At 45.4% G+C, this 20,845-nt stretch overlaps 2 protein-coding genes across 3 annotated transcripts in view; one reads left to right on the forward strand and one right to left on the reverse strand.

Moving 5' to 3' along the window:
* Window positions 1-409: 409 nt before the first annotated feature.
* LOC310879285 (uncharacterized protein) lies at window positions 410-2,465 on the forward strand. The gene is made up of 2 exons (XM_083793845.1): window positions 410-1,440; window positions 1,869-2,465. Exons 1-2 carry the CDS (start codon window positions 514-516, stop codon window positions 1,908-1,910), a joined length of 969 nt encoding a protein of 322 aa, XP_083649971.1. The 5' UTR covers window positions 410-513; the 3' UTR covers window positions 1,911-2,465.
* Window positions 2,466-7,527: 5,062 nt separating this feature from the next.
* The window catches only part of LOC310879272 (tenascin-like), a 137,038-nt gene continuing 123,720 nt past the window's right edge, over window positions 7,528-20,845 (reverse strand). For both annotated transcript variants that reach the window (XM_083793820.1, XM_083793821.1), the window contains 7 exons: window positions 19,572-19,702; window positions 17,461-17,593; window positions 16,325-16,476; window positions 15,038-15,134; window positions 13,702-13,863; window positions 9,287-9,450; window positions 7,528-7,675 (listed from right to left, as the gene is read on the reverse strand). In XM_083793820.1, the coding sequence (XP_083649946.1) occupies window positions 7,565-7,675; window positions 9,287-9,450; window positions 13,702-13,863; window positions 15,038-15,134; window positions 16,325-16,476; window positions 17,461-17,593; window positions 19,572-19,702 (950 nt within the window). In that variant the 3' untranslated portion in view covers window positions 7,528-7,564. The remainder of the gene's footprint in view (window positions 7,676-9,286; window positions 9,451-13,701; window positions 13,864-15,037; window positions 15,135-16,324; window positions 16,477-17,460; window positions 17,594-19,571; window positions 19,703-20,845) is intronic.

Genomic DNA, 20,845 nt, shown 5'->3' on the forward strand with positions numbered 1-20,845 from the left:
TGGCCTGCTCGCTTTGCCTAAAAAAATGGCAACTAAAAAATACGGGGAATCAGCGTTTTGCTTCTACGGGCCGTCGGCATGGAACAAGCTCCCACTGTACCTTCGTCAGGCAGCCTCTGTAGACATTTTTAAAGCTCAGCTCAAGACCCACTTCTACAACATTGCTTTTAAGTGATCTTATATTTTTTGTTATTCATGTCCTCACTGTATTGCATTACTGCTTGTTTTTTAATGTCGTTGCCTTGCTTTTCTTTTATTCTCCATTGTTCTGTAAAGCACTTTGAGCTGCATTTCATGTCATGAAAGGTGCTATACAAATAAAGTTTTATTATTATTATTATATACTATTCTCAAATAGCCTCATTCAGACTTTGGAGAGAGAAAAAAAAGAAAACAAATCAAGTTTTTCACATTTTTTCCCCTTTTTTATTGTATTGGAGGTTAGGAAACAATGACTTTCATTCTATTAAAAAAAATAAAAAAATAAAGCATAATTTAAATAGGCATGTGGACATGGTGTTAGTGGCTTGCAGGGGTGAAAACATTGAGAGATGCTTCTCTATGTGGTCCAGTAAATGTAAGACAATAATACTTCCACAATGTCCCCATCTATCTATCTATCTATCTATCCATCTATCCATCTATCTACCTACTGTATCTGTCTGTCTGTCTGTCTGTCTGTCTGTCTGTCTGTCTGTCTGTCTGTCTGTCTGTCTGTCTGTCTGTCTGTCTGTCTGTCTGTCAGGGAGGTGTCTCTGTGTCGTTATATTGTCAGGGAGGTGTCTCTGTATCGTTATATTGTCAGGGAGGTGTCTCTGTATCGTTATATTGTCAGGGAGGTGTCTCTGTGTCGTTATATTGTCAGGGAGGTGTCTCTGTATCGTTATATTGTCAGGGAGGTGTCTCTGTATCGTTATATCGTCAGGGAGGTGTCTCTGTGTCGTTATATCGTCAGGGAGGTGTCTCTGTATCGTTATATCGTCAGGGAGGTGTCTCTGTGTCGTTATATTGTCAGGGAGGTGTCTCTGTATCGTTATATTGTCAGGGAGGTGTCTCTGTAGCCTATCGTTATATTGTCAGGGAGGTGTCTGTATCGTTATATTGTCAGGGAGGTGTCTCTGTATCGTTATATTGTCAGGGAGGTGTCTCTGTATCGTTATATTGTCAGGGAGGTGTCTCTGTATCGTTATATTGTCAGGGAGGTGTCTCTGTGTCGTTATATTGTCAGGGAGGTGTCTCTGTATCGTTATATTGTCAGGGAGGTGTCTCTGTATCGTTATATTGTCAGGGAGGTGTCTCTGTATCGTTATATTGTCAGGGAGGTGTCTCTGTATCGTTATATTGTCAGGGAGGTGTCTCTGTATCGTTATATTGTCAGGGAGGTGTCTCTGTATCGTTATATTGTCAGGGAGGTGTCTGTATCGTTATATTGTCAGGGAGGTGTCTCTGTATCGTTATATTGTCAGGGAGGTGTCTCTGTGTCGTTATATTGTCAGGGAGGTGTCTCTGTATCGTTATATTGTCACTTTGTCAGGGAGGTGTCTCTGTATCGTTATATTGTCAGGGAGGTGTCTCTGTGTCGTTATATTGTCAGGGAGGTGTCTCTGTATCGTTATATTGTCAGGGAGGTGTCTCTGTATCGTTATATTGTCAGGGAGGTGTCTCTGTATCGTTATATTGTCAGGGAGGTGTCTCTGTGTCGTTATATTGTCAGGGAGGTGTCTCTGTATCGTTATATTGTCAGGGAGGTGTCTCTGTGTCGTTATATTGTCAGGGAGGTGTCTCTGTATCGTTATATTGTCAGGGAGGTGTCTCTGTATCGTTATATTGTCAGGGAGGTGTCTCTGTGTCGTTATATTGTCAGGGAGGTGTCTCTGTATCGTTTACGACAGTCAGTCACTCATATTTGATACAGTCTGCTTCTATAGTGAAAATGTAACTAATTCAGCAGCAGTAACATTAGCGTTTTCTCTCAGTCAGTTGATTCTTCATATCCATATGAGTGAAGCGGACCTGGATGACATGCTTATGTTTCCAAACACAGTTCTTATACGAGGCGATCTAAAATCCCCCCTATGGGGATTACAATGCAAATAAAACACAGTTCTTATATGAGGTGATCTAAGATCCCATATGGGGAAGTATTAAATCAATGAATCAATAATCAATCAATGAATCAATCAATCTCACTAGGAAAGGGGGAGGATCCAGACCTATACACAAAAGGTGGGCTAATTGGTGTCAATTTTGGGGTCCTTGACATGAAAAGGTTTGGGAACCACTGTCTTTAAACCATTTTTGGACGGGAACCCGTTTTGGTGTTAGCATCATGTTATGCTTTAGCTATTAAAAAATAGCAGATCTACAAGCTCGTAGCGCGCCACCGAGTGGCGCGCTATGAGCTTGTAGATCTGCTATTTTTTGAAAAATCGAAGAACGACTGACATAGAAACATAGCTTTTTCAGAAAACTGTCATTTTCAAACAGACATTTTTTTTAATCTGATCTCAGGTCAGAATGGAAAACTGTCTGGATGTAGAAGACATCTTTATAGAATCTGATCTCAGGTCAGAATGGGTTAAACCACAGCATTGTGGGGAGAGCCAGGGGCGGCGCTGCCCATTAAGGCCCATATTTGTGCTGCCATGCCCCCCCCCCCCTCCCCCCTTCTGTTTTTTAAGTATTTAAAAAAGAACAGGTTTAAACCATCTAGGCCTGACGTCGAAATAAAAAAATGTGTCTTCTAAATCCTGACAGTTTTCTGAAAAACCTCATGTTTCTACATCAGTGGTTCTCAATATTTCATGTCAAGGACCCCCAAAAATTATATATATTTGACCTCCGACCCCAATCTGAAAATATGTAGTTCCAGGGACCCCCCCCCCCCCCCCCCCAGAAGCAAAGATTTGCACCACATTTCCACGACGTTTCAAAAATAGCGAGCTTGTAGATCTGCTATTTTTCGTAGGAATTATTTACACAGCTGTTTCTGAAAATGTTCTGAATGTCAATGTTACACTGATACCTTGAACTGCCATCCTGTTTTATTGTTCTATGTGTAGGCCAGGGCTGGGCAACTTTGACGATGGAGAGGGCCACTATATTTCCACACTCACTCCCTAGGGCCATATATTACTGTCGTAGCAAAAATAGCCGATCTACAAGCTCAAAACGCGTCGCAGCGCGACACGTTTGGAATCCTGAAATTGGAATCCTGAAAATTTTCATTTTTATGTAATTTCAAGTGCCTTTAATTATACGTGTGTTGAGCATTGAGCTACTAATTTAGACTGAAGTAATTAAAGCAGGTCATGTTTTGCATGTTGTGGAATTGTAAACAGCTGGAACCAATATTATATCAGTATTCTGACATTAACCTGAGGGCCACATTAAGTGAAGATGGGGGCCGCATGTGGCCCCCGGGCCGCCAGTTGCCCACCCCTGGTGTATAGGCTATATACCTTTTGTTTGTTTTACTGTGTTTTATGCCTTGCTGTACATTAAATCGCCCCTCGGGGGACAAACAGATAAATGAACCTGAACCTGAGATGGTACAAGTATGCCTACAATCATATTTATAAAAAAAATGCTTCAGAAGAAAATAATAATAAAAATGATTTGAAATTAATATTTAGATAAAGTCATGGAGGAAGGGAAACCTTCAGAGAGGGGGGGGGGGGGGGGCAAAGACAATCAACTTCAAAATGTCAAAATGAGTCAGAAAGACCTCAACAGACACTTCATCACTTGTTAAGTATAGCCTGGGATCCACTGGGATCCGCCGGGAGAATCTGTGCCCAGCTGCGCGACATGAGACTAATTAATTAGAGCGACAGTGAGAGAGAGGTGTGTGTGTGTGTGTGTGTGTGTGTGTGTGTGTGTGTGTGTGTGTGTGTGTGTGTGTACGGTTGTGCGTGTGCGCGTCAATTTCAGGAATCAGCAGAGAGTGAGCGACGTTTGCGCTACTCTATGCCGAATTGAAGTATATATATATATATATATATATATATATAATATTATCGTTATCAGGATATCCTGATAACATTAAAACATAATCATCTCAATGCTATGTTGGGCCCTTGATGGCATCTATATACGACAGGGAGAATTAAAACTGGTCCCACAGATTTCTTTCTTTTAATCTTTAATCTAATTATCATGATAAATATCGTAGCGTGAACTAGCGTGATATTGTCACATTGCGAGGGCTTTGCTATCGTTACATCCCATGTACAATACTCCTCATTCCATCGTTACATCCCATGTACATTTACAATACTCAGCGTGAATGTCTACCTTTTTGCCATGCATGGAAATCAAAACATTCAAGTAGAAATAATAATATAAAAAATAGCATCAAAAAAAGGCAATATTATCTTCCGATGGATTATTTACACAAATAAAATGCTGTTACCTGCACATCTTTCAGTCCAATTATGCATCTTTGGTGTATAATTTTATGTATATATTTATTTTTCATTAGTCTCTCAAAGCAGCAGATTTTCAAAAATGCTTCGCCAACACCCGGAAATGCGAACGCAAGACTATAGCGGACGCCACGTCCGTTTCGTCTTCACAGTCGCGTAAGTGAGTCATCTTAATGAAAAGGTCGCGAATACAAGCGGCCAAAATGAGTTTTCTACGACGGGTGGCTGGCATCTCCCTTAGAGATATAGGGGGCTCCATCTTATCCCTTATCCCTTATCCCTGAACTTATTTTCCATTTTTTTACTATTTTGAAAATAATTTAAAAAAAGTTCAACTAGCCGATCTACATCTACACGTTGTGAGCTTGTAGATCGGCTATTTGAACTATTTTAAAAGGGGTTTTTTTAAATAATAAAAAATGGCAAATAAGTTTCAGCCACGTGAGAGAGACTCAGGTTAGAGCCGCTGCTTCTTCGCCTGGAAAGGAGCCAGCTTAGGTGGTTCGGTTAGGATGCCTCTCGGGCGTCTCCCTATAGGGAGGTCCTCGAGGCACATCCCACTGGGAGGAGACCCCCGGGGCAGACCAAGGACCACGTCCCACTGGGAGGAGACCCCCGGGGGCAGACCAAGGACCACGTTCCACTGGGAGGAGACCCCCGGGGGCAGACCAAGGACCACGTTCCACTGGGAGGAGACCCCCGGGGGCAGACCAAGGACCACGTCCCACTGGGAGGAGACCCCCGGGGGCAGACCAAGGACCACGTTCCACTGGGAGGAGACCCCGGGGCAGACCAAGGACCACGTCCCACTGGGAGGAGACCCGGGGCAGACCAAGGACCACGTCCCACTGGGAGGAGACCCCGGGCCAGACCAAGGACCACGTCCCACTGGGAGGAGACCCCCGGGGCAGACCAAGGACCACGTCCCACTGGGAGGAGACCCCCGGGGGCAGACCAAGGACCACATCCCACTGGGAGGAGACCCCCGGGGGCAGACCAAGGACCACGTCCCACTGGGAGGAGACCCCCGGGGCAGACCAAGGACCACATCCCACTGGGAGGAGACCCCCGGGGGCAGACCAAGGACCACATCCCACTGGGAGGAGACCCCCGGGGGCAGACCAAGGACCACGTCCCACTGGGAGGAGACTCCCGGGGCATACCAAGGACCACGTCCCACTGGGAGGAGACCCCCCCGGGGCAGACCAAGGATCACGTCCCACTGGGAGGAGACCCCCGGGGCAGACCAAGGACCACGTCCCACTGGGAGGAGACTCCCGGGGCATACCAAGGACCACGTCCCACTGGGAGGAGACCCCCGGGGGCAGACCAAGGACCACGTCCCACTGGGAGGAGACCCCCGGGGCAGACCAAGGACCACGTCCCACTGGGAGGAGACCCCCGGGGGCAGACCAAGGACCACATCCCACTGGGAGGAGACCCCCGGGGCAGACCAAGGACCACGTCCCACTGGGAGGAGACCCCCGGGGCAGACCAAGGACCACATCCCACTGGGAGGAGACCCCCCCGGGGCAGACCAAGGACCACGTTCCACTGGGAGGAGACCCCTGGGGCAGACCAAGGACCACGTCCCACTGGGAGGAGACCCCCGGGGGCAGACCAAGGACCACGTCCCACTGGGAGGAGACCCCCGGGGCAGACCAAGGACCACATCCCACTGGGAGGAGACCCCCGGGGGCAGACCAAGGACCACGTCCCACTGGGAGGAGACCCCCCCGGGGCAGACCAAGGACCACGTTCCACTGGGAGGAGACCCCCGGGGCAGACCAAGGACCACGTCCCACTGGGAGGAGACCCCCGGGGGCAGACCAAGGACCACGTCCCACTGGGAGGAGACCCCGGGGCAGACCAAGGACCACATCCCACTGGGAGGAGACCCCCGGGGCAGACCAAGGCGCAGTTGGAGGAAACACATCGACTCACTGGCCTTGGAACGTCTCGGGATCCCCCCCAGGAGGAAGTCACTAATGGTGCTCTGGAGAGGGAAGTCTGGAGCACTCTGGTGGAGCTGTTGCCCCCGCGACCCGACTAGGGATAAGTGGTTAAAGATGGATGGATGGATGGATGGATGGATACTTTTCTACCTAGTTGGCTGCTTAGCTTAAATGGACATTCTTAAAAAATGACGGCTTCTGTCCGCGGCCTCCAGGAGGCGTCGTTACAGACTGTGCATTTAGCGAAGATCGTGGAAGACGTGGCCGGCTTGAGAGAGACTTAACTTTTCATTGTCATTATTTTCTTGGCTTGTCGTTAACTGGCTTGTCGAGTGAATTGAGGATAAGGAGATATAAATATGGGTTGGTTGTTAGAGGTTAGGCAGTGGCAGGGCTGTACTGCAGTAGAAAACAGGGGGTATTTCACATTCAAACATGTTTGGGGTCATTTTAACGTCTACTCTGGCATTTTTTGAACACCCCGGACAGTTTTTTTTTTTAATTGCTTGATTCAGTGTTTAGATATTTGATGATTAATTTTATCAGACACGCCCCCTTCCTCTACTGTACATACCTAACTTGAAAAAGCACGCCCCCTCATGGGTGTTTCCGATGAAACTATCATGGTTAATTAAAATGGAGTTTGAAGTTACAATGGGTTTGTATAGGAAGGGGATGTGTCTGATGAAATAAATATGTAAGGGATAATTGATTGACCAATCAGAATCAAGCATTCAACCAAGCCGTGTATAATACAACAATGTAAATAGTGAATCAAGCAACTTAAAAGCTATCCGGGGGGTTCACAAAAGCCGGAGTAGACAGAGTTGAAATGACTCCACACACGTTAGACCGAGTTGAAATGACTCCAAACACGTTAGACCGAGTTGAAATGACTCCACACACGTTAGACCGAGTTGAAATGACTCCAAACACGTTAGACCGAGTTGAAATGACTCCAAACACGTTAGACCGAGTTGAAATGACTCCACACACGTTAGATCGAGTTGAAATGACTCCAAACACGTTAGACCGAGTTGAAATGACTCCACACACGTTAGACCGAGTTGAAATGACTCCACACACGTTAGACCGAGTTGAAATGACTCCACACACGTTAGACCGAGTTGAAATGACTCCACACACGTTGGGAAGGTGAAATGTCTCCATTCAAAGGGACCTCTAGGATCTCTTCCTTCTGCTCTCAAAGTTCAGGAAGTGGAGCGGCCTCATTTTCATCTCCGCAAACGCAATGGAATGCTCGTGTCCCTTCCAGTGGAACCAGTTGATGCCCTGTGGAGGAAGGAAAGACCCCAAAGAGAACATTCACTAGAAGGACAATATCAGTCACCATAAAGCAGAGACATGTGTTTTCAACCAGTCTAACATTCACTAGAAGGACGATATCAGTCACCATAAAGCAGAGACGTGTGTTTTCAACCAGTCTAACATTCACTAGAAGGACAATATCAGCCACCTTAAAGCAGAGACATGTGTTTTCAACCAGTCTAACATTCACTAGAAGGACAATATCAGCCACCTTAAAGCAGAGACATGTGTTTTCAACCAGTCTAACATTCACTAGAAGGACAATATCAGCCACCTTAAAGCAGAGACATGTGTTTTCAACCAGTCTAACATTCACTAGAAGGACAATATTAGTCACCTTAAAGCAGAGACATGTGTTTTCAACCAGTCTAACATTCATTTGAAGTTGTCAGGGGATATAAATAAAATCTGGAAATAAATGCCTTACCAATACATTTCTTCACCTGTGTGTTTGTAAAGGTGTCTATAATAATAATAATAATAATAATAATAATAATAATAATAATAATAATAATGTGTTTGTAAAGATGTCTATAGTAACACATCTCGCAAAGATTTCAATTCAGTTTCCCTTAAGGAGAATCTGTGACAACCTATATGCAGGCAACATTTTACATTCTGCTTTAAGTATCATGTGAGGGGTCAAACTAGGGGTTTTTCCATGATTCTGAATCAATTTCTTTTGCACGAGAAACACTCTTGATGAGGTGCTGTCTCTGCTATAAACACTTCTACAATATGAATATTATAAATACCGGTAGTCAAATTCAGGTTGTGCTTTGGCATGACATCACTGTGCCATGCGAGTAGCGCAGCATATGCACATATTATGTGCAGATGTAAATATGTAAATAAAAAATATACCGTGAGCTCGGAAATCTCACGGTATCAATACGCAATACGGTACACCTAGTTTATAGTAATGGCAACATTTTGTTGACTAGTTTTTAAAAATATATTCCCACGATTTTGTAACCCATTTTTCACCCCTGTGTCAATCATCTAATGTGATCCTGGGCTCTACACACCCTCCACCAACCTAGTCCCCATATATGGGGGACAAGGGGAGACCAACCTAGTCCCCATATATGGGGGACAAGGGGAGACCAACCTAGTCCCCATATATGGGGGACAAGGGGAGAGCAACGGACTTGAACTCATGCTTCCTTCATGCCTGAGTGTCCAAGTTGCTCCTTTACACCTGACAGGGGGGAGTTTCCCTGGTTGGACGTAGCGCGTGGAAGGAACACGTTATTCCAACCAGTTCCTTTCCCCTCCATCAGGCGCCCCGGCTGGCCAGGGGGACTCGGGGGAGGCAGTTTAGTGACCAGGATTACGGCATGTTTTTTGTGAGGGTACCTACCCTAGGGGACACGGGGAGAACATGTGAGGGTACCTACCCTAAGGGGACACGGGGAGAACATGTGAGGGTACCTACCCTAAGGGGACACGGGGAGAACATGCAAACTCCACACAGAAAGGCCCTTTCGCCAACCCCGCCTTCGGGTATGGGCACTGATGACAACATTTCGTTGACTAGTTTTGATGACTTCTAAGTTCTACATGCATACATACCTTACTGTGACTGGCGTCACCATATTTGCCCATAAGGTTAACTCGGTGACAGTTTTTATACCAGAAGGCTCCCTTATAGGACAAGGCACAGTTGGTGACCGCGCTGTCGTTGTCGTTGTCGTAGGTGGAGAAGGGACGGCCGTTGTGGTAGTTCAGCGAATCACCTGAGAGACACACGGAGGGATGACGTCAAAGTATAGGTGGTGAAAGGGATTTTTGTTATTTAAAAAATATAAGTGTGACAGTAATCATTGCTATAGTGTGTGTGTTCAGTAACAGTGTTAAATAGCTCTATATTGTGACAGTAATCATTGCTATAGTGTGTGTGTTCAGTAACAGTGTTAAATAGCTCTATATTGTGACAGTAATCATTGCTATAGAGTGTGTTCAGTAACAGTGTTAAATAGCTCTATATTGTGACAGTAATCATTGCTATAGAGTGTGTTCAGTAACAGTGTTAAATAGCTCTATATTGTGACAGTAATCATTGCTATAGAGTGTGTTCAGTAACAGTGTTAAATAGCTCTATATTGTGACAGTAATCATTGCTATAGAGTGTGTTCAGTAACAGTGTTAAATAGCTCTATATTGTGACAGTAATCATTGCTATAGAGCAGGGGTGTCGAACTCAACTTGGGGCGAGGGCCGCATTGGTCAAAAGGTCACTTGATGGGGGCCACAACCAGTTGCGCACGCACGCTCGATGTCTCAGTCAGTCACTGCTATAATATCTATCTATCTATCTATGTATGCTCAGACCCAGCCAGCCAGCCAGCCACACACATAGTGCTCAGACCCAGCCAGCCACACACATAGCTCCGTAAGGGAGTGGTTGCACCACTCAAAAAATCTTCAAAAAACTGGAGATTGGAGAACCTGATTTGGACATGATCTGATGCAGGACAATGTCACTATGACAGAAAGAGAAGATGGGTCTGGCCACATTCATTCACCCCATAATCTCAGTGGAAATTGGGGAATATGTTGACAATAGTCGACAGCTCTGCCGATTAATAATCGATTCATTGAACCCCATATTAATCAATATCAGATAAAACTCATAAGATTTTATATTATGCACATGCCATGGTCACATAACCATTATATGTTGAGTGCATGCTTTGATGGTTACAGTTTTATAATCAGTTTTGATGAGTAAACCTTTGTGAAGATCTTCTCAGTTCTCATTGTATGCTAGTTACTGCCATTCAGGATGGAAAATGAAATCCATTTGGATTTGGGGAGAAGTAGTTTCATAAGGGGGCTGGTATGAAGTACTTGATATAAAGAGAACATGTTCAGTTCACTAGTCTACACTCTACTCTACACCTGCCTTCATTTCATCTGATTGTCTGTCTGGCAGGCACTTAACAAGCGATCGTTAACCGTGTCTGTTAGAGAGAGGGGCAGAGAAGTGGCTTTGCTCAACTTGATTTATACTTATATTCTCCACTCTGATGAAGGTACATGTTCGATATATCATGCAGCCTTACTTATTAGCCTATATTTTAGGCTTTTTCTTTTTTGTTTGAGGCAGGCGGGCCTGCCTCAAACAGGTGGGATCACCAGTTTGACACCCCTGCAGTATAGAGTGTGTGTTCAGTAACAGTGTTAAATAGCTCTATATTGTGACAGTAATCATTGCTATAGAGTGTGTGTTCAGTAACAGTGTTAAATAGCTCTATATTGTGACAGTAATCATTGCTATAGAGTGTGTGTTCAGTAACAGTGTTAAATAGCTCTATATTGTGACAGTAACCATTGCTATAGAGTGTGTTCAGTAACAGTGTTAAATAGCTCTATATTGTGACAGTAATCATTGCTATAGAGTGTGTGTTCAGTAACAGTGTTAAATAGCTCTATATTGTGACAGTAATCATTGCTATAGAGTGTGTTCAGTAACAGTGTTAAATAGCTCTATAGTGTGACAGTAATCATTGCTATAGAGTGTGTTCAGTAACAGTGTTAAATAGCTCTATAGTGTGACAGTAATCATTGCTATAGAGTGTGTGTTCAGTAACAGTGTTAAATAGCTCTACATTGTGACAGTAATCATTGCTATAGAGTGTGTTCAGTAACAGTGTTAAATAGCTCTACATTGTGACAGTAATCATTGCTATAGTGTGTGTTCAGTAACAGTGTTAAATAGCTCTATATTGTGACAGTAATCATTGCTATAGAGTGTGTTCAGTAACAGTGTTAAATAGCTCTACATTGTGACAGTAATCATTGCTATAGAGCAGGGTACCCCAATAGGCGGCCCGCGGGCCATTTGCGGCCCACAGAGCGCCCCCTTGTGGCCCATGAAAGAATTTCCAAAAAATTCTTAAGGGTCCCAGATATAAATGGCATTAAATGGGGGTCAGTAGCCTATGCATGTCAAACTGGGCATCCTTTTCAAATGGGGTCTTGTCCTGAAAATGAATTTTCAGGGCAAGACCTCGACCTCACGCGTGCAGACTCGGCCCCCAGCCTGGTACGCTAGTCAAAATATGGCCCTTGAGGAAAATTAATTGGGGAACCCTGCTATAGAGTGTGTGTTCAGTAACAGTGTTAAATAGCTCTATATTGTGACAGTAATCATTGCTATAGAGTGTGTGTTCAGTAACAGTGTTAAATAGCTCTACATTGTGACAGTAATCATTGCTATAGAGTGTGTGTTCAGTAACAGTGTTAAATAGCTCTATATTGTGACAGTAATCATTGCTATAGAGTGTGTGTTCAGTAACAGTGTTAAATAGCTCTACATTGTGACAGTAATCATTGCTATAGAGTGTGTGTTCAGTAACAGGGGTCTCTCCCTGTCTCTCCAGCTCTTTAGAGAACAGAAAATACATCTTCAGGTCGCGATACCAATACACTGACACGAAACAAGACAGGAACGCCCAAAAACGTCACATCCGGTTTTTTACCCTGGGCAGAATTTTCTATGGCTGCCAATGCAACTTTTTCCAATCCTTAATCACATACGGACAAACATCTATGCCGATAATATCTAACTTGCGGAGGTAACGTGCCTTGTCCACGGGCAACAGATCTTTCAACGTATGGCATTGCAAATACGTTTGATAATCGCTACTCTGCGCAATATTGTTTTGGAAATGCCGCAAATTGCATTGCAGTGAACGAGAGCAAATCTCAACTTACCCTGGGGGTGGTGACTCCGCCCCGAATACGCGTTTTCGTGTCAGTGTATTTGATCCGATCGGGAGAGAGAACTCATGCAGGAAACAGGATTATAACAAGTGACAATATAAACGAGGAGAGCTAATTGGAAGTGGAACCCGTGGGTTCTCCTTTCTGGAGGCAATTCTCTGCAGATGGACCCCATGGCCAGTCTATGTAAAGCCATTTGGATAAAAAGTGCTATATAAAATGCACCATTTACCCTGAAATGCTTTTGCCATTTTTTTTACTATAAAAAAAAAAACGTTTTTAAATATTTCAAATAGCTGCACTACAACATGTCTTATAGTTTTGAAAAGGTTTTTCAAAATAGTAAAATATGGCTACTAAGTTTAGGGATAAAGGTGCAAGATAGGGCCCTATATGTTATTTTAGTTTAGGGATAAAGGGCCAAGATATGGCCCTATATGTTATTTTAGTTTAGGGATAAAGGGCCAAGATAGGGCCCTATATGTTATTTTAGTTTAGGGATAAAGGGCCAAGATAGGGCCCTATATGTTATTTTAGTTTAGGGATAAAGGGCCAAGATAGGGCCCTATATGTTATTTTAGTTTAGGGATAAAGGGCCAAGATAGGGCCCTATATGTTATTTTAGTTTAGGGATAAAGGGCCAAGATAGGGCCCTATATGTTATTTTAGTTTAGGGATAAAGGGCCAAGATAGGGCCCTATATGTTATTTTAGTTTAGGGATAAAGGGCAAAGATAGGGCCCTATATGTTATTTTAGTTTAGGGATAAAGGGCCAAGATAGGGCCCTATATGTTATTTTAGTTTAGGGATAAAGGGCCAAGATAGGGCCCTATTATGCTATTTTAGTTTAGGGATAAAGGGCCAAGATAGGGCCCTATTGTGTTATTTTAGTTTAGGGATAAAGGGCCAAGATAGGGCCCTATATGTTATTTTAGTTTAGGGATAAAGGGCCAAGATAGGGCCCTATATGTTATTTTAGTTTAGGGATAAAGGGCCAAGATAGGGCCCTATTATGCTATTTTAGTTTAGGGATAAAGGGCAAAGATAGGGCCCTATATGTTATTTTAGTTTAGGGATAAAGGGCCAAGATAGGGCCCTATATGTTATTTTAGTCTGACTCTCAACCTTTAAGGGGTTGATGTTTTGAACATACCTGCGCTTCCACTATAAGCTCCTTCCACTATAGAGCTTAAAATAGTGTGTATATAATAATAATAATAAAAATAATACATAATAGTAATACAGATAATTGCCCATACCTGCCGTCCCACTGTAACCTCCTATATAGAGCTTGTATCGCGACCGGGGTTCCGATACGATGAACTTGTCGTACTGAGCGTGTGCGGAATCGGCGCCGTCCCTCAGGTCCACGCGCAGCTCGTACTGAGCGGAAGATGTCATCTTGTGCAGGCTGGACAGACCTGGACACAACATGAGATACATTAGATCATTAAACAACATGTTGTAATGAGAAACAGGCTGGACAGACCTGGACACAACATGAGATACATTAGATCATTAAACAACATGTTGTAATGAGAAACAGGCTGGACAGACCTGGACACAACATGAGATACATTAGATCATTAAACATGTTGTAATGAGAAACAGGCTGGACAGACCTGGAAACAACATGGTCATTATATTTACTATGAAAACCTGCATCTCCCATCCGTCCGTCCGTCCGTCCATCCGTCTGTCCGTCAGTTAGTCACCCACGCCTCCTCCATATATGGTCACGCCTCGTGACATCACGTCTCCATATATGGTCACACCTCGTGACATCACGCCCTCCATATATGGTCATGCCTCGTGACATCTTGTGACATCACGTGACATCATGGAGACCCTTATTCTCCATATCTGCATATATGGAGCCGGCCAGCCAACTCTACATCTGACGTCAAACCTCATACCCTTAGATGTCCATATATTCCGACAATCCATATGTTGATCCTTCCCGACCCATCCTTCATGTTCTGACATTCCATATTATGTTGATCTGACCTCATCAAACCCTGTACAGTCAAGACCCTCTCCATATATGGCCAGTACAGAATTCATTCCATATGTTGATCTGACCCCCCAGGCCAAAGCACCAGTGCTTGACCAGCAGTGTGCCGTCTGGATTCTCGCCCTCTTACTGGTTAGTATATATAACTAGGCTACATGACAGTACTCACCCATCTTACTCACCCTCTTACTGGTTAGTATATATAAGTAGGCTACATGACAGTACTCACCCATCTTACTCACCCTCTTACTGGTTAGTATATATAAGTAGGCTACATGACAGTACTCACCCATCTTACTCACCCTCTTACTGGTTAGTATATAGAAGTAGGCTACATGACAGTACTCACCCATCTTACTCACCCTCTTACTGGTTAGTATATATAAGTACATGACAGTACTCACCCATCTTACTCACCCTCTTACTGGTTAGTATATATAAGTAGGCTACATGACAGTACTCACCCATCTTACTCACCCTCTTACTGGTTAGTATATATAAGTAGGCTACATGACAGTACTCACCCATCTTACTCACCCTCTTACTGGTTAGTATATATATAAGTACATGACAGTACTCACCCATCCAGAACTCATCGTTCAGATCACCAAAGCCAGCCGTGTAGATCTTCCACTTGTTGTAGAAGTTTAGTTTTCCATTCTGACGCCTCAGGAACACCTGAATGTATTGACATACATTTTAAATACATGACGCCACAGTGAACTAACTCACCCTCCACCCTCAGACCCCTTTTCCACCAGTTGGGTTCCAATGGGAACCGGTTCAGTTCTTTTCGGTTTTTAGTCCATGAGCCAGAGCTCCAAAATTGGTGGCAAACTACACCCTATATTAAAATTGTTTATAGGATAGGAAGTAAATAAATACATACCTTCCACAGTAGTACCTTCTCCATATTTTTGATTATATTGCATATTTTCCTACATAATGCCTCATGTGCATATTAAAAAATGTAATATTTGTAATACAATAAATCATTGTCTTTGTGTAAGTACTCAATTGGGGAAGTTTAATGGTGATAACAATCTAATATAGGTATGGTTTTGCCCACTCAATTCATAATTAATGTTTAAATTTTGGAGCTCTGGCTCATGGACTAAAAACCAAAAAGAACTGAACCGGTTCCCACTGGGAACCAACCGGTGGAAAAGGGGCCTCAGTGTGATGTCACAGTAAACCAACTCCACCCTCTGTGTCCATGTCACAGTAAACTAACTCACCGTCCAGCCTCCACCCTCGGTGTGATGTCACAGTAAACTAAAGGCTCATACATAGTCTGGATTTTCGGTGGTGGGGTGACCACCGAACTACAACATGACGTCACGAGCCGCGGTGAAGAGAAAACCACCGCCACCGCTCCAGCCCTTCTCTCTGTTTTTACTCACCACCGCTCAACGTTATTTCAGCTCTGGTGGTGGTGCTGTGTCATTTGTCAGAAGGTTCATTGTTCCGAAATTACTATCCCTATCTCTAACCCTAACCTAAACCTAACCGCAAGCACAGGAGCAAACCTAAACCTAACCGCAAGAACGGGAGCAGTGCATGTTCGGACTAACGGACTAACTTCGGATCTAAGGGTAGTTCCCCCGGTGGTCAGCTCACCACCGGAGCGGTGGTCACCTCCCCACCGAAAATCCAGACTATGAATAGGCTTTAACTCACCGTCCAGCCTCCACCCTCTGTGTCCATGTCACAGTAAACTAACTCACCGTCCAGCCTCCACCCTCTGTGTCCATGTCACAGTAAACTAACTCACCGTCCAGCCTCCACCCTCGGTGTCCATGTCACAGTAAACTAACTCACCGTCCAGCCCCCACCCTCTGTGTCCATGTCACAGTAAACTAACTCACCGTCCAGCCTCCACCCTCGGTGTCCATGTCACAGAACACCTGGAGGGGCTGCTTCTCGTCTCCGACCAGGTAGACGGCGTAGACGCCCGACGTGGTCTCGCCGTTCAGGAAGAGCTGGGCGCAGTCCCGGGGGTGGCTGTACAGTTTACCGACTACAGAAGAGACATGATTATATTATACTGTATCAGTCCCCATGGGGTGGCTGTATGTACAGTTTACAGACTTGAGAGACTGAGAGACTGCCATCGTTCACATTCCAGCTTTTTCTTTTCTTTTCAAAATGAGTTAATACCACAGGCAGACTCTTCACATACTAGAGCATGTCTGAAATAAGTGTCAGAGCTGAAATCGACATGTAAATATGAAAAAAAATGATTAAGCATGTAGCTATAGGTATAATGTTAGACCACAGAAGTGAACCTTTCAAGCCTGTTTTCTCAACTCTGTTTCTCTGCTAGACATTACTCTATAAGCCATATCTCCAAAACTGGTGGGTCAAACTGAATGACCAATATGTCAATTTGAAGCTATATGCTTCCCTGCTTTGATATGAAATGAAAAAACTAAAATTCAAAAAAATCCAATGGCAGTCTCCCAGTCAAGTTTGGTCACCGACTACAGAAAACATGATTATATACTGTATCAGTCCCCATGGGGTGGCTGTATGTACAGTTTACAGACTACAGAAGACATGATTATATTATACTGTATCAGTCCCCATGGGGTGGCTGTATGTACAGTTTACAGACTACAGAAGAGACATGATTATATTATACTGTATCAGTCCCCATGGGGTGGCTGTACAGTTTACCGACTACAGAAGAGACATGATTATATTATACTGTATCAGTCCCCATGGGGTGGCTGTATGTACAGTTTACAGACTACAGAAGAGACATGATTATATTATACTGTATCAGTCCCCATGGGGTGGCTGTATGTACAGTTTACTGTGACAAAAGGTAGTCGAACGACATTTTTCGTCCTAGTTTAGTCAACAAAATCGACAGAGTGGCTTCCACTTCTGTCCGGAGTCACACTCCATTAAGGTTTGAGGGAGCAATAGATGGATGGATGGATGGATGGATGGATGATTGAGAGAGTAATGTATGAATGAATGTTGAAGGTTCTCATACTTGTGGTGAAGACAGTGCTGACATGTGTGCTCTTCTGCCCCCTGGTGACGGCTTGCAGCGTGACAGTGTATTCTGTTGATCCAGACAGCTGCTTCATGCTGTAGGAGCTGGCGGTAGGACTCAGCAACACTTCCTGTACGCACGCACGCACAAACACACGCACAAACACACGCACACACACACACAAACACACACACAAACACACACACAAACACACGCACAAACACACACACAAACACACACACAAACACACACACAAACACACGCACAAACACACACACAAACACACACACAAACACACACACACCCTCGGTCTGATGTCACAGTAAACTAACTCCACCCTCATTGTGATGTCACAGTAAACTAACTAACTCACATAATGGTGAGTTATGGTGAGGTGTAGTTTACCTTAGTGACTCCATCAGGGCAGGTGTAGTTTACCTTAGTGACTCCATCAGGGCAGGTGTAGTTTACCTTAGTGACTCCGTCGGGGCAGGTGTAGTTTACCTTAGTGACTCCATCAGGGCAGGTGTAGTTTACCTTAGTGACTCCATCAGGTGTAGCTTACCTTAGTGACTCCGTCGGGGCAGGTGTAGTTTACCTTAGTGACTCCGTCAGGGCAGGTGTAGCTTACCTTAGTGACTCCATCAGGGCAGGTGTAGCTTACCTTAGTGACTCCATCAGGGCAGGTGTAGTTTACCTTAGTGACTCCATCAGGGCAGGTGTAGTTTACCTTAGTGACTCCATCAGGGCAGGTGTAGTTTACCTTAGTGACTCCATCAGGGCAGGTGTAGCTTACCTTAGTGACTCCATCAGGGCAGGTGTAGTTTACCTTAGTGACTCCATCAGGGCAGGTGTAGTTTACCTTAGTGACTCCATCAGGGCAGGTGTAGTTTACCTTAGTGACTCCATCAGGGCAGGTGTAGTTTACCTTAGTGACTCCATCAGGGCAGGTGTAGTTTACCTTAGTGACTCCATCAGGGCAGGTGTAGTTTACCTTAGTGACTCCGTCGGGGCAGGTGTAGTTTACCTTAGTGACTCCATCAGGGCAGGTGTAGTTTACCTTAGTGACTCCATCAGGTGTAGCTTACCTTAGTGACTCCGTCGGGGCAGGTGTAGCTTACCTTAGTGACTCCATCAGGGCAGGTGTAGTTTACCTTAGTGACTCCATCAGGGCAGGTGTAGTTTACCTTAGTGACTCCATCAGGGCAGGTGTAGTTTACCTTAGTGACTCCATCAGGGCAGGTGTAGCTTACCTTAGTGACTCCATCAGGGCAGGTGTAGTTTACCTTAGTGACTCCATCAGGGCAGGTGTAGTTTACCTTAGTGACTCCATCAGGGCAGGTGTAGTTTACCTTAGTGACTCCATCAGGGCAGGTGTAGTTTACCTTAGTGACTCCATCAGGGCAGGTGTAGTTTACCTTAGTGACTCCGTCGGGGCAGGTGTAGTTTACCTTAGTGACTCCATCAGGGCAGGTGTAGTTTACCTTAGTGACTCCATCAGGTGTAGCTTACCTTAGTGACTCCGTCGGGGCAGGTGTAGCTTACCTTAGTGACTCCATCAGGGCAGGTGTAGTTTACCTTAGTGACTCCATCAGGGCAGGTGTAGCTTACCTTAGTGACTCCATCAGGGCAGGTGTAGTTTACCTTAGTGACTCCATCAGGGCAGGTGTAGCTTACCTTAGTGACTCCATCAGGGCAGGTGTAGTTTACCTTAGTGACTCCATCAGGGCAGGTGTAGTTTACCTTAGTGACTCCATCAGGGCAGGTGTAGTTTACCTTAGTGACTCCATCAGGGCAGGTGTAGTTTACCTTAGTGACTCCATCAGGGCAGGTGTAGTTTACCTTAGTGACTCCATCAGGGCAGGTGTAGTTTACCTTAGTGACTCCGTCGGGGGAGGTGTAGCTTACCACAGTGACTCCGTCGGGGGGAGGTGTAGCTTACCTTAGTGACTCCGTCGGGGGAGGTGTAGTTTACCTTAGTGACTCCATCAGGGCAGGTGTAGCTTACCTTAGTGACTCCGTCGGGGGAGGTGTAGTTTACCTTAGTGACTCCGTCGGGGGAGGTGTAGCTTACCACAGTGACTCGGTCGGGGGGAGGTGTAGCTTACCTTAGTGACTCCGTCGGGGGAGGTGTAGCTCAGCGTATATCCGGCGATGTCGCCGCGCGGCGGTTTCCACACGGCCATAGCGCTGTCCGTGTAGACGTCTTTGACCTCGAGGTCACGAGGGGCGTCCAGCTCTGAAACACAGAGAGAGAGAGAGTGGGAGGGAGAGAGAGAGAGAGAGAGAGAGAGAGAGACAGAGAGAGAGACAGAGAGAGAGAGAGAGACAGAGAGAGAGAGAGAGAGAGAGAGAGAGAGAGAGAGAGAGAGAGAGAGAGAGAGAGAGAGAGAGAGAGAGAGAGAGAGAGAGAGAGAGAGAGAGAGAGAGAGAGAGAGAGAGAGAGAGAGAGAGAGAGAGAGAGAGAGAGAGAGAGAGAGAGAGAGAGAGAGCGGTTGATTTGGACAGAAAATATCTGGACATCTTAGCAGTGTTGTTTTCGTCGACTAAAACTATGATGAAAAAATGTTCGTCGACTACCTTTTTTCACCGACGAAAACTACTGAAACTAAAGACTAAATATATTGACCATTTCGTCAACACATAAAAACTAGACTAAAAGGTTAGGAAGGGACTAGTGGACAAGAGATCCTGTAGGAGTCATTTTACACTTGGTTTGAATGCTGAAAATAGCCGATCTACAAGCTCACAACGCGACGGCATTTAGGCCCACAAAAATACGTTTTGTTCAATTAAATGGTAAATGGTGCATTTATGTAGCGCCTTTTTATCCAAGGCGCTTTACATAGATTGTGCACCACCGGAGCGGTGGTCACCTCACCACCGGAGCGGTGGTCACCTCACCACCGGAGCGGTGGTCACCTCACCACCGGAGCGTGGTGGTCACCTCACCATCGGAGCGTGGTGGTCACCTCACCACCGGAGCGGTGGCCACCTCACCACCGGAGCGGTGGCCACCTCACCACCGGAGCGGTGGTCACCTCACCACCGGAGCGGTGGTCACCTCACCACCGGAGCGGTGGTCACCTCACCACCGGAGCGGTGGTCACCTCACCACCGGAGCGGTGGTCACCTCACCACCGGAGCGGTGGTCACCTCACCACCGGAGCGGTGGTCACCTCACCACCGGAGCGGTGGTCACCTCACCACCGGAGCGGTGGTCACCTCACCACCGGAGCGGTGGTCACCTCACCACCGGAGCGGTGGTCACCTCACCACCGGAGCGCGGTGGTCACCTCACCACCGGAGCGGTGGTCAACTCACCACCGGAGAGGTGGTCACCTCACCACCGGAGCGCGGTGGTCACCTCACCACCGGAGCG

The sequence above is a fragment of the Protomyctophum parallelum genome, assembly GCF_964188405.1.
Source record: "Protomyctophum parallelum genome assembly, chromosome: 21".
Taxonomy (NCBI): domain Eukaryota; kingdom Metazoa; phylum Chordata; class Actinopteri; order Myctophiformes; family Myctophidae; genus Protomyctophum; species Protomyctophum parallelum.

What these genes read in the sequence shown, in the direction of transcription:
- LOC310879285 (XM_083793845.1), top strand. Translation starts at nt 514, where the DNA reads ATGGTGTTAGTGGCTTGCAGGGGTGAAAACATTGAGAGATGCTTCTCT. An exon ending in ATCGTTATATTGTCAGGGAG is followed by an intron (nt 1,441 to 1,868) that starts GTGTCTCTGTAT and finishes ATTGTCAGGGAG; the next exon opens with GTGTCTCTGTATCGTTTACG.